Source organism: Mastigoproctus giganteus, chromosome 2 (genome assembly GCF_048544385.1).
Source record: "Mastigoproctus giganteus isolate SK-2022 chromosome 2, ASM4854438v1, whole genome shotgun sequence".
Taxonomy (NCBI): domain Eukaryota; kingdom Metazoa; phylum Arthropoda; class Arachnida; order Uropygi; family Thelyphonidae; genus Mastigoproctus; species Mastigoproctus giganteus.
Genome location: NC_143576.1, coordinates 82,938,932 through 82,953,363, shown reverse-complemented (window position 1 = coordinate 82,953,363; position 14,432 = coordinate 82,938,932). Strand labels below are relative to the sequence as shown.

Below are 14,432 nucleotides of genomic sequence, written 5' to 3'. Positions count from 1 at the left end.
ACATACTTTTTCTCAAACCCCAGATATACTGTAAACCAGTGTAATTATTTAAACATAAATAAATGAACTTAGTTACATCTGTCCACATTTATGACTATCATGTCCTTTTCTCAGAAGAACAAACGTGCGAGTTGCCCTACTATTACACTAATTTCAATTACACGGCAGCTGACATCGATCTCTTTACAGCTCTTTTGTCGTAGTGTTGCCACTAGGTTATCACTACAGATTATCTTTTGGCAAGACCATCCGTTTGGAAATAGTGCAATACCAGAGCAACTCGTTGCAGACGCAAGTTTGTCCAGCAGTGAGAATTAAGATCGTTGCGTTATTTATGCAGTTTAAATCCTTTCTCTTTCCTCCATTAAGCATTCTGCTTTGTTGGATTTATAACTCATCAGAGTAGTCTGAGAGTGAGAACCAGCGCAACTCGTTTAAAGAACGCAATAACAAATTAAGAGACAAGATAGTTCTACAAGCACTATAAATGTCACTCTTTCTGAAATGCATTTTTAAAGACAAATGCGATCGTTGATACTATTACCAGATGGATTGCTCAGTATGCCCCGATTTTATTTATTTATTTATTTATTTGTAAAGTGTGCCGGATTGTGAAGCGCGTGATTTTAGAGTTTATTGTATTTATTAATGATATTGATGTAGGTATTTCAGATTTGAAAGTATAAATACTTCAAGAGGATTTTATCAGCTTAGTTGATGGGCTCGAAAAATGGCAGTTGAGGTTTAAATCATAATTGGAAAGTATTCCATTTGGATAGCTGTAATCCTGGAATAATAAAACCATCAGTGGTACTAAATTTAAGGTAGTGCTTCATCAAATGGATCTAGTGGTAATTGTACAGGTGGCATGAATGTCTCCGATCAGCACAGACAACCCTTGCTAGAACAACCCATGTGGTTCTCTCAATAATATACAAGAATTTTTTCAGCAGGGAAAAAGATGTGACGCATAATGCAATGGTTAGGCCTCATCTGAAATATTGCATATAGGTTTACAAACGTCATTTCAAGAAGGACGTAGATCAGTTGGAAAGAGTGCGAAGAAGAGCAACAGGTTTGTTTAGGGAACAAAAAGATATTCATACCAGGAAAGATTGGGGTTCTCTAAATTGGGTTCTTCTGAAACTAGGCATGATAACCTAATTAATGTCTATAAAGCTTTAGAAAGGTTAAGTAAATTAAATGCTGATGCCAATTTTATACTTTCTGAAATGAAGCACAAGAGGTCTTAAGAAAAGGCTGGTTGCGCAATAGATGTGCGGAAAGTCACATTCATCCAAAGCATAATCAATTGTTGTTGGAATAAATTTCCACCTAATTTTGTTGAGCTGGGTAGTTTGAATAAATTTAAGAAAAGTTGAGACAAATTATTGGAAAGAATAGGGGGAAATTATTATTTTTTTCTTTGCTGATGCTGTATAGGCTTTTCTGGGTACTTGGTGTTTTCCGGTATTCATATGACTGTCCATTAGTTAATTTATCACCACGCTTTCAACTAGTTGTCCTTTTAGTAGACATTTTATTAGCACAAAAGCCCATTTTAATCGCCATTAGTGATATGCATTTTTAGAACTTACGCAGTAATGAGAGGAAAAAAAAAAAAAAAAACTACTTACCCTCACATTATCTGGGACTGGTAGCTGATTGATCATACATTCTGGCATATGTATTTCTGCAAAGACAACACATAACACTATTTTTTTTTTTTTTTCGTATAAAACTGTTATAAGTAGTCAAATGTAACTATTTGAATAAATTAACGTCCGAAAGTAGTTCGTTTTGTTTGTTTGTTTTTTTAATATGAGGGAGTAAATTATACATGAATTTGATTCATGTAAAAGTTACTTGCTTACAAAACGATTTTAAGTTCTGGAATATTCAAATCAGTAGGACTATAAAAATGTGCATAACAGCACAACTAATTTCTGATCTAAAGCCATACAAAATACAGCTGGTTATGTATTATCTTACTTACTGTAGAATGCAACGCAGATATTTAGAAGATCCGGAGTGCTAGATAGTTGCTGGTGGGGCATTCGCAAGCTGAAATTCTCAGAGCCTTAAATTGTTAGGATTGGTAATTTAAAGATTATGGTATCATCAGGACTGATGAAGGAAAGTTCATGGTTGAAAAAGTTACCACGGCCCAGAATGGCTGCTACGAGTCGTTAATGACGAGAAGCCTTCGGTAGGCGACAGCCTGACAGCTGTCTCTAGACCTCTCAACCATCACAGAAGTGGCAGTATTATGCGAAACTATAAGTAAATACAAATACACAGACAGCGTCTTCTAATATCCATCGTACCATCTTTTTCATGGTTAATTTTATCAGCTTCTACCTTTTTCACATAGGACTCCGATGCAGTGGCGTAGCTACCATGTAGGCAGGCAAGGCAATTGCCTCCGTGTCCTTTAGGGCTCGGCGTTTTTGGCTGTCTCCTGTTTTTGCAATTTTCATTAATTAAGTAGAGACCCGAACATGTTCTTTGCCTCCGGGCCCGAAAAGGGTAGCTACGCTACTGCTCCGATGATCGATTAGTACCTTATATAATCGATTAAAGTGAGGATATCTCTTCAGAGTTACAGTGGCTATCAAACCTTTTCGACCGCCGCCCCCTTGCTTACATATACTCATCCTCAGTGCCTCCAATCCCACCTGATAAAAAGCATTATTCAGACTTGCTGTTTGCACGACCCACTAAGAAAGATAGCAACACAATAAAATTCAAAACAGTAACAAATAATTGCACATTTATTCAAAATCTAATTATAACCTTTGTTTAATTCAACAAAATTGATGAACTTGATCCAGTGATACCCGATTTTCAAAGTCTGATAGTCATTTAGCAAGAGGGTTAGATACCACATTTAATGACTGGTTCACTGTTCAATAAATTGCTAATGCGATAGATGGATTTTCTGAAGTGATGCCAGTTTCCAAATGTCTGATTTAAAGTCACTTAGCAAGAGTCTTAAACCACCACGTTTAGTAATCTGGAATCGATTTCTTTGCTTGGAGAGAAGTTGGATAACCACGCTAAAACCATCATAAAATATTTATATATAACTATTTTCCGAACACGCACAAACCTTCACCTATCATAGATGTACGGTATCTAAATTATAAGAAAATCAGTAGCCATTAACAATAATTGTCTATCTTGTAACAACGCTGAATCGTAAATACGAAGTGGCCAAAGGGAATATCTTTGGTAGCGATAAGAGCAGTAAAACTTTAAATTCGAAGCAAGGAAGATGTTTCGCCCTAGGCGCCTGGTTAATTGTAAATAAGCGATCAACCCGCTCGGAAGGGCCCACATCCGCCAGCACTCCCTGTCATCCCATTTCCTTTTCCTCTTAGCACCCCTAGGTAATCCCATCGCCCCCCCAGGAGACTATATCACCCATTTTGGGAACTATTTCTTTAGACAGACAGATGGCTTCAGGAAAAGGGACTATGCTGGGCTGTCTGTGCTTAGCAGCCCACTAACGTAGTCCTCCCAAGGGGGGGGGGGGGCTGTTTGATTTCGTTTAAATAACACTGTCTGGATCACCAATTGCCAATGTTCTATAAGTTTAATTGGTGAGTCGAGATGTCTTCAGCAATTAGTATTAGCAATTCTTGACTTCATCTCTTGTGTAGAGATTATGTAACACGTTTCCATTCCTCTGACATCAGGGAAAAGAACTGCAAGGCCCTTGGCCATTTTTCTCTTATTTCTTTCTTTCTTATTTTTATTTTTTATTTTTATTTTTGCCGGAATTCTTACCTTTGTGAGAAGGCAGAATCCTTTCATAATACTATTGGTTACGCCCCAAACGGTGCGAGATTATTGAAACTAATTGGACTTGCTGTATTATTTATGGGTCCAGAATTTTATTCACTAAGACAAAAGTATATCTGTGATCCGCCTCTTTGTGGCGTGGATGGGTCCTGGGAAGCAGCCTTCCTGGTGGTTGCTGCTTCCTGTTAGCGAAGTGGCCAGAAACAACTAAACACAACAAGATACACGATACATAAATATAGTATAATACTCATTTTTGGCCATTTTACAGAGTTTTGTATCATCACAGTGTAATTAAACTAACTTTCAGGAGTTACCTTAACATTGGACACAACGTATGTGTCTGATAACGTGGCCAAGCAGTGTACTAGCAACTTTTTTTAAATTCTTGCATTAGTGAACATGGTAAATATCTTTCTCTCGAACAATTCCCGTCTTGATTTCCGACAGAAAGAAATTTGGATTCTGAGTACTTTTGATGTTATTTTCCAACTAGTTCCTAAAACCGGGTTCACAGTTAACTCCCTCCTGTTTTTTTTGAAACTTACACTGTTTTCAAATTCGTATGTTTCTTTCTGCGTGGAACTTTTTCGGTATCAGACAATTTCTAAAAGGAGGAAGAAGGCACTTCTTTTCGCTTGTCGTACTTATTTACATTTATCACACCTCAGGCTGGTCCTGAGACGGGGTACGCATCCTTACACTGGTGCAGGATGATTTTTTTTTTTTATTTTTTTTTTTTCCCATTTTATTAACTTATTTTTATCTTTATTTTTACTGAATTTTATTTTTATTTTATTTATTTTTTTCTTTTTTACTTATTTTTATCTTTAATTTTTCTGATTATTTTATTATTATTTTTTTAATTTATTGTTAAAATTAACTTTATTTGCTCATATTTTGAATGGTTTGGACATTCAGTACGTGACACTCGAGGTTTGCTGCGGTTCGCGCTCAGTTGTGGCCCGCCTCCTCGCGGCGTAGACTGGTATCAGGACGCACCACCCTGGTGCTTGTTTTTTTTAGATAACTTGACTTACATTCTTCATCTTCAAACACGTTCCATTGAAAAGTTTGGAGAGACTTAAACAGCTACTCTTGACAGTTGGACATAAAGGTCTTCTAAGAAATTTTCATCTTTTGTGGCCTTCTTTCCGATTTTTGTAATTGAATACCCACTGTTTTCTCTGACCAGCTTACAACCGCTGGACAGTTAAAAAAAAAAAAAAAAAAAAAACTGTATATCTCCCTCTGACTTCTAAATTCTCAACTAGTGCCGAAGTTCAAGATTGGTGAACCCATCACTTCTTTTGGACTTGATTGAATTAAGTCAGCTAACTTGTTCTTTCTGGTTCCATCTTCGTGAAGTCTGAACTTCATCAGTGTACGAACTTTTTTATAATTGATGTACTGATGGCGTTTTAGTTAGATTCCTATATAATGGGGTTGTTGTTCCTGAGCGTCTTTTACTGGACTGGACTAACTGGATCTGTGTTTTAAATATATGTATAAGTGGATTCATGTATCTATGTTTCTAAGTACGGTATTGTATGATATTACCTGCCACAAACTGGGAATGCCTAGTATAATCAGTTTTAAAAAGTGTTCATTCATTTTCTTTTCCTCATTTAATTATTTTTTTTTATCTTATTTTATTATTATTTTTATTTATTTTTTACTTGGCCTCTGCCTAGGAAGCTCAGGCGACCCTGGCGGAGACCAGCCAGAGAATTATGGGCAGCCTGGCTAACTCCTAGTGGTGTGTATGGGCAACGTAGGGTCCCACCGGGACCCTGCAGCCAAATGCCAGGACACACAACAGGTTCTGTTGTGTGTCCTGACAATATGTCATATACAACAGACAACACTTTTTCTGGCAGAGCCGACCGGGCTAGCTGAGCGGCTAAAGTGCCTACCTGGCAACCCAAAGGTCGCGGGTTCGATTCCCGCCTCGGGCTTGGATCAAAGTACTGCAAAAACCTTAGGAGGTGCATTATGGCCACAGAAGCCTATGCGCCAACAACTACAAAAAAAAAAAAAAAACTTTTCTGGCATTTACAGTAGTACTGTATTTCTTCACATGCGACGCAGATGTGGGAAACCACAGGTGGCGCCTGACCCTAACACTATGCACACTCTGACCATCTTTCCTTGGATGAAATTCTAATCCATAATTTTGTTAATAATAGTAATTACACTACTGTCCAGTTTGACAAGCAGCTTCAATTTGTGGATTAACCGGCATTTGTTTCTTCAGTGAGGAGTGAAAACTTTATTATCCCCACTCCTTCTAAATGCAGTTGTCTTTTTTTTTCTTCCCCTCCCCCTCAGAAAAAGGACTGCAACAGAGAATGCTGGGATTTCTGGAAAAGATCACATATCTTTATTGAAGTTAACCCTGACTTTTCCTGTTTCTTGGCATAAGCATGTCACATTAATATTGCTTTGCTTTTATTAACTTAGTTGTGCTGATGGGGAAAAAAAAAATCACTCAACACAAAAACGTTTACATGAAAAGAACGTAGAGCGTAGTATACATATAAGCCTGATCAAAAAGTTCTGTGATTAACTTTTGTATCTTGAAATTGCGGTGTCATAGTGAGTTGCGATTGATAGCAACGTGTTTAATGATTAATCTAGATATAGTAATGCAAGAATCGCCAATTTATCTGCAGTCCGTATAAATTAGCGCGTTTAGAATAGAGGACGGCCGTAGCCAAGTGGTCAATCGAAAGTTGCATAAGTACTCGTGATTTGAGTGACCGTAGTTCCAGCTCGCGTTACTTCTAAAGACGGTGTTGTTTCTTGTATTCTTTCTTATCTTGTAAACTCCTCTGATCTTGTAGTCGTCCCGGAATATATACGGAAAATGTATTTAGGGCCGCCGTAGCCGAGTGGTCAGGCATGAGGGTGAAAAGTACGTGTGCTTTGAGTGACCGTGGTTCAGCTCTCGCGACTACTAAATACGATGCTGTTTCTGGTGTTATGTCTGTTTTGTGAACTCTGACCGTGTGGGCTTCCCGAAGTATAAACATAAAATTCATTTATTTATATATTTTGTTTTATGTGTTTCCTCTCATTAAAATGAATTCTTTTACTGAGCAGCCAGTTTGAATAATTTTCAAATTAGGAAAAAGTTCAACAAAAATTCACGGAATGTTAAAATCATCTTTCTGAGAAGATGCTGTGTTTCGTTAGACAACTTTTCAGTAATCGTCGAAGATCATCCTTCCTCTGGCTGTCCTTCAACTTCAAAAACCAACTATGTGTAGTATAATAAGAAGAAACGTCGTTTACTATCCGCGAAGTTGTAGTAAAACTGGTGTTTATGTGACATGTCAATGAATTTTAGCACATTTGGGAATGCGACGTGTTTTCTCGCGTTCTCATTTATGATCAGAGAAAAGTTTTTGCATGTCAGGACCTTGATTACAATGCTGCTGCTCACACTTTGTTTCTTCCATCATTACTGGTCACGAATCATGTTTTGTGAACTCTGACCGTGTGGGCTTCCCGAAGTATAAACGGTTAGATCCTGAAACAAAGGCCTAGTCTTTTCGACGAAGGTTTTTTTCTCCAAGGCCCAAAAAAAGCAAGACAAACTGGATCAAATGTGAAGGTCATGCTTATTGTATTTTTGACTATGGTTAAGCGGTGAACCAGGAATACTACAAAAAAGTTCCGCGGCGATTGCGCAATGTCGTTTGGCGAAACTGCAGGAAAAGCATGCTACAGGTAATTAAGGCTTGCAACATCACCAGTGCACGTTCGGAGCTTTACATCAAAATTTTCTTCCGAAGCACTCTGTCACGCCATCCGGTGTCGTGACAAAGTGGTTTTGTTGTATGATGTTCGGACACAGATCAAACACGTGCAAAGAGGAAGCGCTTACTTGCATGCACTGTTTCCGGCAAGGACATAATTCAATGAATGACATCACAAGGAGGACCCACCTGTGTGCTCGAATTGCGAAAATAAGGATCCCAGGCATTCCATTCGCGATACTGCTTGCCCAGAGTATTTACGAGCTTTAGAAACTGTAGGCTCACGAACCCTTCACTCCGAAATGTAAGGAACTGCAAAGTGATTACTTTACCACAACCACTTCTCTTAGTATCTAAAGTACGTATACTACATCGGCCACTGATAATAAATAAATATTCATTTATTGCAAATACAGCAAGCCCATCACAGCACATGGCTAGGGGCAGAGAGTAATACACAAAGGAAATGACATAAAATAATGGAATATATGTACATAGCAGATTTCATATAGACATTAACAATGACTTAGGAATTATAGTTATGAATTAAAAAGAATTTGCAGAACAGGACATTTGGCTTTTAGTTGCAATTACTGAGTTGGATTATATTTCTTCATTTTATCGGAGATCTCACCCCTGTAGGCTTTAGAGTTGATTAACCTGTTGCAGTCAATGTTGTGATGATTTATGAGATGAAGGGATGCATTGGAGAACATTCTGATAGGTTCGTCATTTAGTGATGTATCGCCGTATGATATAATTTGTGGGCAGGAGCCCTTTAATTCTCGTGGTAAAGTCATGGTACACCCAATGACCTCAAGAGTTCAACCCAATCATGATTCTGCAATAAAAATATAGATATAGTTGTAATTTCCAGTCTTTGTACCCAATTTGCAATGCGTATTAATGTTACCACAGACACGCTTTCATTTTGCATTATTTCCTTGCATTTCCGCCATCTACAGATATCGCCCCTCATCTTCATTACTTAGAATCAGCGCTTCATGTTATTAATTCAGAGTTTCTATTAATTTTAATGGACAAAAATTCCAAATCTTCTCTGACTGCAGCAAATCCACAGGTACAAGAGGACGCCTTTTAGATCTAATTTTTGCTCATCAACTGAACGTCGTTAATCTTCAAGGTAAACTTAAAACATTTTTCGAAACTCTTTAGGTCAATCAAACATAGACATCATATTGGTAACCAACAACGTACTCTCATTTACTCGTACTCGCCATCTCTTTTCTGTTAGAAACATCTCAAGTTTCTAACAGGAAACCAAGGGATCTTGTTAGGTATTCTCTTAGCCATATTCGTTGTGACGCCTTTGAAAAATCTGTAATCCAGGATTTTCCTTCAGAGATATGAAACCTATTTCTCACTGTTAATCCTGAGGAAGAGCACTTGTTATTCAAAAGACAATTCAGTAAGACAATTCCAGATAAACAAGGAAGAAGTTCTTGTCTACTAAAATCATACCTTGATGGGCACACGAATTCACGATATTAAGGCGTAAAGTTCATCGCATTAGAGAAACGTTGCAAAAGGCTCGAAAAAACATCAGTATCTTACCATCAGAACTCTCAAGATTATATTGGTAATTTAAAAGTACAAAAAATTATTCGTCAAAACGATTCAAAAAAGTAAGTTGGAATCCTGGAAATATTTCGTAAACACTGCTGCAATAAGGATCCCAGGGATCTGATTTACAAAATTTGCAGAAACAAAATAAAAGCAGGAGATATCCTTAATACAATCCTTAATACAATTATCACAAATACTGAAGATTCTTTAAACTGGAACAATAGAGTAAATAAAATTCTAGACAGACTCTTCCCACACGGTGCTCCAACTTTTGACTATCCTTCTGCTGTCTGACATCAGGAGTTCAAATGAATCCTATTTCATCTCCACTTCAATGTTTCCTTCCTCATCAGAAGAATTAAAACTGCAGTTCATTCAATGAAAAAGGACAAATGCCCTGGACTAGAACCAGGGTATGTCTGCCGGGAGCAACTGTTAATGATGTCACCAACAGCCTGTCTGATTTTAAGGGGGGGGGGGTAAAGAGGAGAATATTATTCATGTGGGGACTAATGACATTAATTAAATTTGAAATTTGATAGATAAATATAGGACCATGCTGAAGAATGCCGCGAGTTAGGCCACAATATCTTTGGTTGCAATTCTGCCCAGGCATGATAGGAGGGATTATATGCTGAAAGCCTTGTGGATTAACTCAAGGCTTGAAGGACTCTGCAGGTTTTTTTTTTTTTTTTTTTTTTTTTTTTTTGGGGGTGGGGGGGAATTTCTATCAGCTTGGCCCGCACTTGTAGGTAGAAGGAATCTGTTTTGTAGAGACTGGATACATTTAAACAGAGGTGGTGCAAGAGTTTTTGTCAGTATTATTCAGGATACCTTAAAGGTTCAGGGAAACTGCTAGTTTGAGAGGACAAGGGCAATATAGATACGCGTTTATCTGATAATATTGGTCAAATTAACGGTTGCACATAGTCAAGGTCTACAAAGATCTGCAAGTAAACCCAGAAAGGCTTTGCACCGAGAACTACAGGATGGAAGTTTTTCAGATTGCGTTACTCCACTTATAAATGCTGCGAGCAAGTGAAGCCCATAGAAGAAAACAGAATGCAGAAAATGGATAGTGTAATGAACAGGAAGACAAACTGAATGTGTAGGTTGAAAGAAAAACAAACTCAATATGTACCATTCTGTGTTATTTCCGCATTAGCACTTACTTTATATTTGTTTTATTTCGCTGTAAATGGTCTTGTAGATGTGGACATAGTTAAATGTTACTTTAATTGTAAAATTACAAATTATGCTTTTAATGTAAAAATAACTATGTAATAAGATAATGATATATGACTACAGGAACCACGCTTTACTCACGCTTCTGGCATCTAGAGAGTCTATATTCAACACAAGAGAGCAGATGGTGCAGATGTGGGAAACCACCAGTGGCACCTTACTCTCAACACCATGTGCACTGAAACAGTTGTAACAAACCAGAAATTACACTTTTCTGGCTTTTACAGAGATTCTGTACTTCTCCACAAAATACTGTGGCACAGATGTGGGAAACTACCGGTGGCGCCTTTCACAAAACACTATGGAACAGTTGCATATTGGTGGAGTGCAACCTGTGGACATGAAGCTCCATCACGATCCATCATTTTTCGCTGGTATGGGCGGTTCTATGAAGTGCGGAAAGATGTTCAGGACAATGTCCGGGATGGTGGCCAATCCGATTGTCCTATGGCCATGACCATCGAAGAATTTCGGCATCTGTTAATGAACGATCGTCTTCTGTCCCTTCGAATGCTAGCAGACCTGCTTGATATTAGCAAGGATACAATGCGTTCGATTGTTGTCGAAGATGTGGGGAAAAAAAAGGGGGAAAGTGTCGGTACTCATGCATTGACAGCGCAACACGGGGAGCAATGAGTTGCTACGTGTCGAGATTTGATTGAGATGGTAGACAGTGATCTAGACATTTAAAAAATAAATATCCAAAAGTCTCAAACCAAAACAATGTTGGCGATTTTTTTTTTATTGGCAAGGAGTTGCGCACAAGAAATTTGTACCGGAAGGACAGACAGTCAACTCTGACTTTTACAGAGGAGTGTGAATGACTGTTGAAACGAATTCTGTGTGTAGGGTCAGACCCAGGCGAATCAGAATGGTTATTTCTTCACAGCGATGCACCTTCACACAACGCAACCATCGTCAAACAGTTACTTGGACGGAAGGGCGATACAGTGCTTTACCGTCCTCTATATTCGCCGGATTTGGCACTTTTTGATTATTTTTCTGTTTCTCAAAGTGAAATCCCACCTGAAGGAACACCATTTTGGCAGCTTTTCAGAGATCCAAGAGATGACGATGGAGTTAAACAGGGGTTACACAAATCAGTTTCACAGAGCAATTCAGAAGCTGTGCGGCAGTGTAAAGAGGTGTATCGAGTTAGGAGGGATGTACTTTGAAGATAAAATGGTAATACATTTTTTTCCCTTTTGATATTTCAATTTTTTATGAATGTTGTCCTAAAACCTTTCAAACACACCTTGTATACGGCGCAACATGGCCTAAGTTGCTGATACACCTAAAACCCTACAACAACATTCTTCAGAATATCTTGGAATGAATGGAGAATAAACACAGTACTCTTCGTATCTTGTATCTTACTGTCTTTATCCCACTTCTCTCCCTCCTGTATTTGGTTTCAAAGGGAACTGGACAAAATCCCAACTTGACAAAGCGCATTATAGCCAAAGTAGCTTATGCTCCATCAAACCCCCATAATAACAACCAAGTGGACACTATACAGAGATCTTTTCTCTTGGCCTTACTATGTACATGCTGTAGTCTTCCTACCGATGCTACACGCTATCGCAGGCACCTTATCTGCTGACCTTGTTTTGTAAAGGTCTCTGTTATTATTTTAGGATTGAGAAAAGAATACTTATTATCTTAAATACAACTGTCGATCCAACTGATAACCAAAATAAAGAAAAATAGAACTACTGGATCTACTCACAGCTGTTGTCAATCCAGGTTGTCCTTTACTAACAATGTCTTTGGAAATCGCCCTCCAGTGCGATTACCAAAGACATTGTTAATAAGTCGTTTATACTTGACATATCATTTCCTATTCCAAGACCGTACAGAAGTAGTTCTTCCTCTGTCTCTGCACGTCGCTTAATACAGAACATGGATCATTGAATGCGAAGATCTTTCAGTTTAATCTCAACCTCTACAGATTCTTGCTTATGCGGTGGCACCAACAACTGGCAACATGTGATTTATTTTTTCCCAATTTACCAAGACCGTTGGCAACAAACCTCAGCTATATCTCCTCATTTTTTTGTTCCTGGAAATGAGAACGACTGAATTGAAAATAAGGAAACTTTTAAAATCTTCCAAGAATTTTCAAATAAATCTTGAACAGACGGCACCAGCTTCCCTACTATAAAGATATCTGCCTTTATAATTCAATGCAAAAGAAAAACAGCAAAGACATCTTTATTTATGTAAACGCTAGAAGGAAGGGGACGAATTATTATTGATTTACACTCACCATGCACGACATTAGTTATTTCTGTATATGCTGCGTGTTTAAGTTTTTAAGAAATATCAACATTTTTTTTCAAATTTTGACATTACACGGTGTCGCATCGTCGGTATCATTTAAGAAAATTAAAAACAATAGTAGTCTCATTACCGATCATTGAGGAACCAGACTTTTTATGTTAGCCCAATCTGAAGAATAGCCGCTAATCACAAGCCTCTTCCTCCTGACCTACAGACAGCCTTTGACCCATCTAAGGATTTTCCTCTGATTCCAACATGTTACAGAGGCGCACTATAATCAGTGTAGCTTGTGCGCCATTAAACACACACACACACACACACACACACACACACACACACACACACACACACACACACACACACACACACACACACACACACACACACAACAGCATATAGAGTATGCTGTACTGAATCGCCCTCCAGTGCGATTCAGTCAAATGCATTGCTGAAACATAAGTAAACAATATTGAAATTATTACCTACATCCAACTCACGAGTGGCTGTTAAAATAGCTAACCAGGTTGGTTAAGCAGGATTTTTCCTTTACAAAACAATGTAAAGGTTTTTACCTGGTTACAAAACTCTAGAAGGAAGGGGATGAATCAGATTGGTCCACTTATTATTGATTGTTCGACTGTCGATTATCTTGCTCAGGTAGCTGAAAAACTGAATGAGTACATTATTTTGCATCTACATTCACTCATGAGGAATTCTGTAGGAAAGTGGAGGCAAGAAGCTTATCAAACTTTAACAGGGAGCTAAATGAACTTGTAATAACTAAGAGCAAAGTGGAGGAGAAATTGTTAAAGTTAAACATCAGAATGGCACCTGGGGTGGATGGGATCTATCCAGTTATATTAAAGGAGGCAGCAAAGGAAGTAAGCAAACTGTTAGCCATAATTATGAGAGCATCCTTGGACTCTATGGAGGTCCACACGGACTGGAGATGTGTATATGTATCCTCAATTAAACAAAGGAGGACCAAAGGGTGACACGAATAATTACAGACCTGTTAGTTTAACTTCTGCTCCGAGGAAAATAATGGAGTCATTGGTTAAAGAAGCAATGCAGGATCATCTAAACAAGATTGCAGTAATAATTCAGACACAGCATGAGTTTAAGGGGAAGTCTTGTCTGACTTCTTAGTATCCAATTTGATTGGATACTATCATGTGCTTACAAAGGAACTGGATGCAAAAAATAATTTTGATATCATACTTGGATTTTAGGAGAACTTTTTATACTGTTGCACATGGAAGACTGCTGTACAGATTGGAGCAGTATGGCATAAAGGGCAAGTTGCTGCTATGGATAAAGGAATGGTTGAATGGGAGAAGACAGGGTGTGGTAACCAATGGACACTGTTCTTCGTGGACTAATAACATTTGTTGGGGCCATTGTTGTTTTCTGTATTTATCAATGATATTGATGAAGTATATCAGGCTTAATGTCCAAGTTTACAGATGATACGAAGGTTTGCAGGGTTGTTAATGACAGTACGCTATGTAACAGGATCTATAAAAGTTGAGCAGATGGGCTGAGAAGTGGCAACTGAAGTTTAACATTGACAAATGTAAAGTACTGCATATGGGTAGCAGTAAACTCAGAGTAACATACTAACTATGCAGTACTACGGGTTAGTGGGAGATCTGGACCTGGGAGGCGATTGTGCCGTTAGATATGAAGTTTTCTGAGCAGTGCAGACGGGCTGCAAGAGTAGCTCATGGTGTATTGTCGATGATA

The 14,432-nt window shown here is 38.2% G+C and overlaps 1 protein-coding gene and 1 long non-coding RNA gene across 2 annotated transcripts in view; one reads left to right on the top strand and one right to left on the bottom strand.

Annotated features, from left to right (window-relative positions):
• Positions 1–14,432, top strand: part of LOC150089371 (uncharacterized) — a 200,324-nt gene that overhangs the window by 91,714 nt on the left and 94,178 nt on the right. The window lies entirely within an intron of this gene.
• Positions 1–14,432, bottom strand: part of LOC150089373 (uncharacterized) — a 49,106-nt gene that overhangs the window by 28,851 nt on the left and 5,823 nt on the right. Inside the window, exon 2 of the mRNA XM_090368552.1 lies at positions 1,638–1,693. Within this exon, the coding sequence (XP_090224678.1) occupies positions 1,638–1,693 (56 nt within the window). The remainder of the gene's footprint in view (positions 1–1,637; positions 1,694–14,432) is intronic.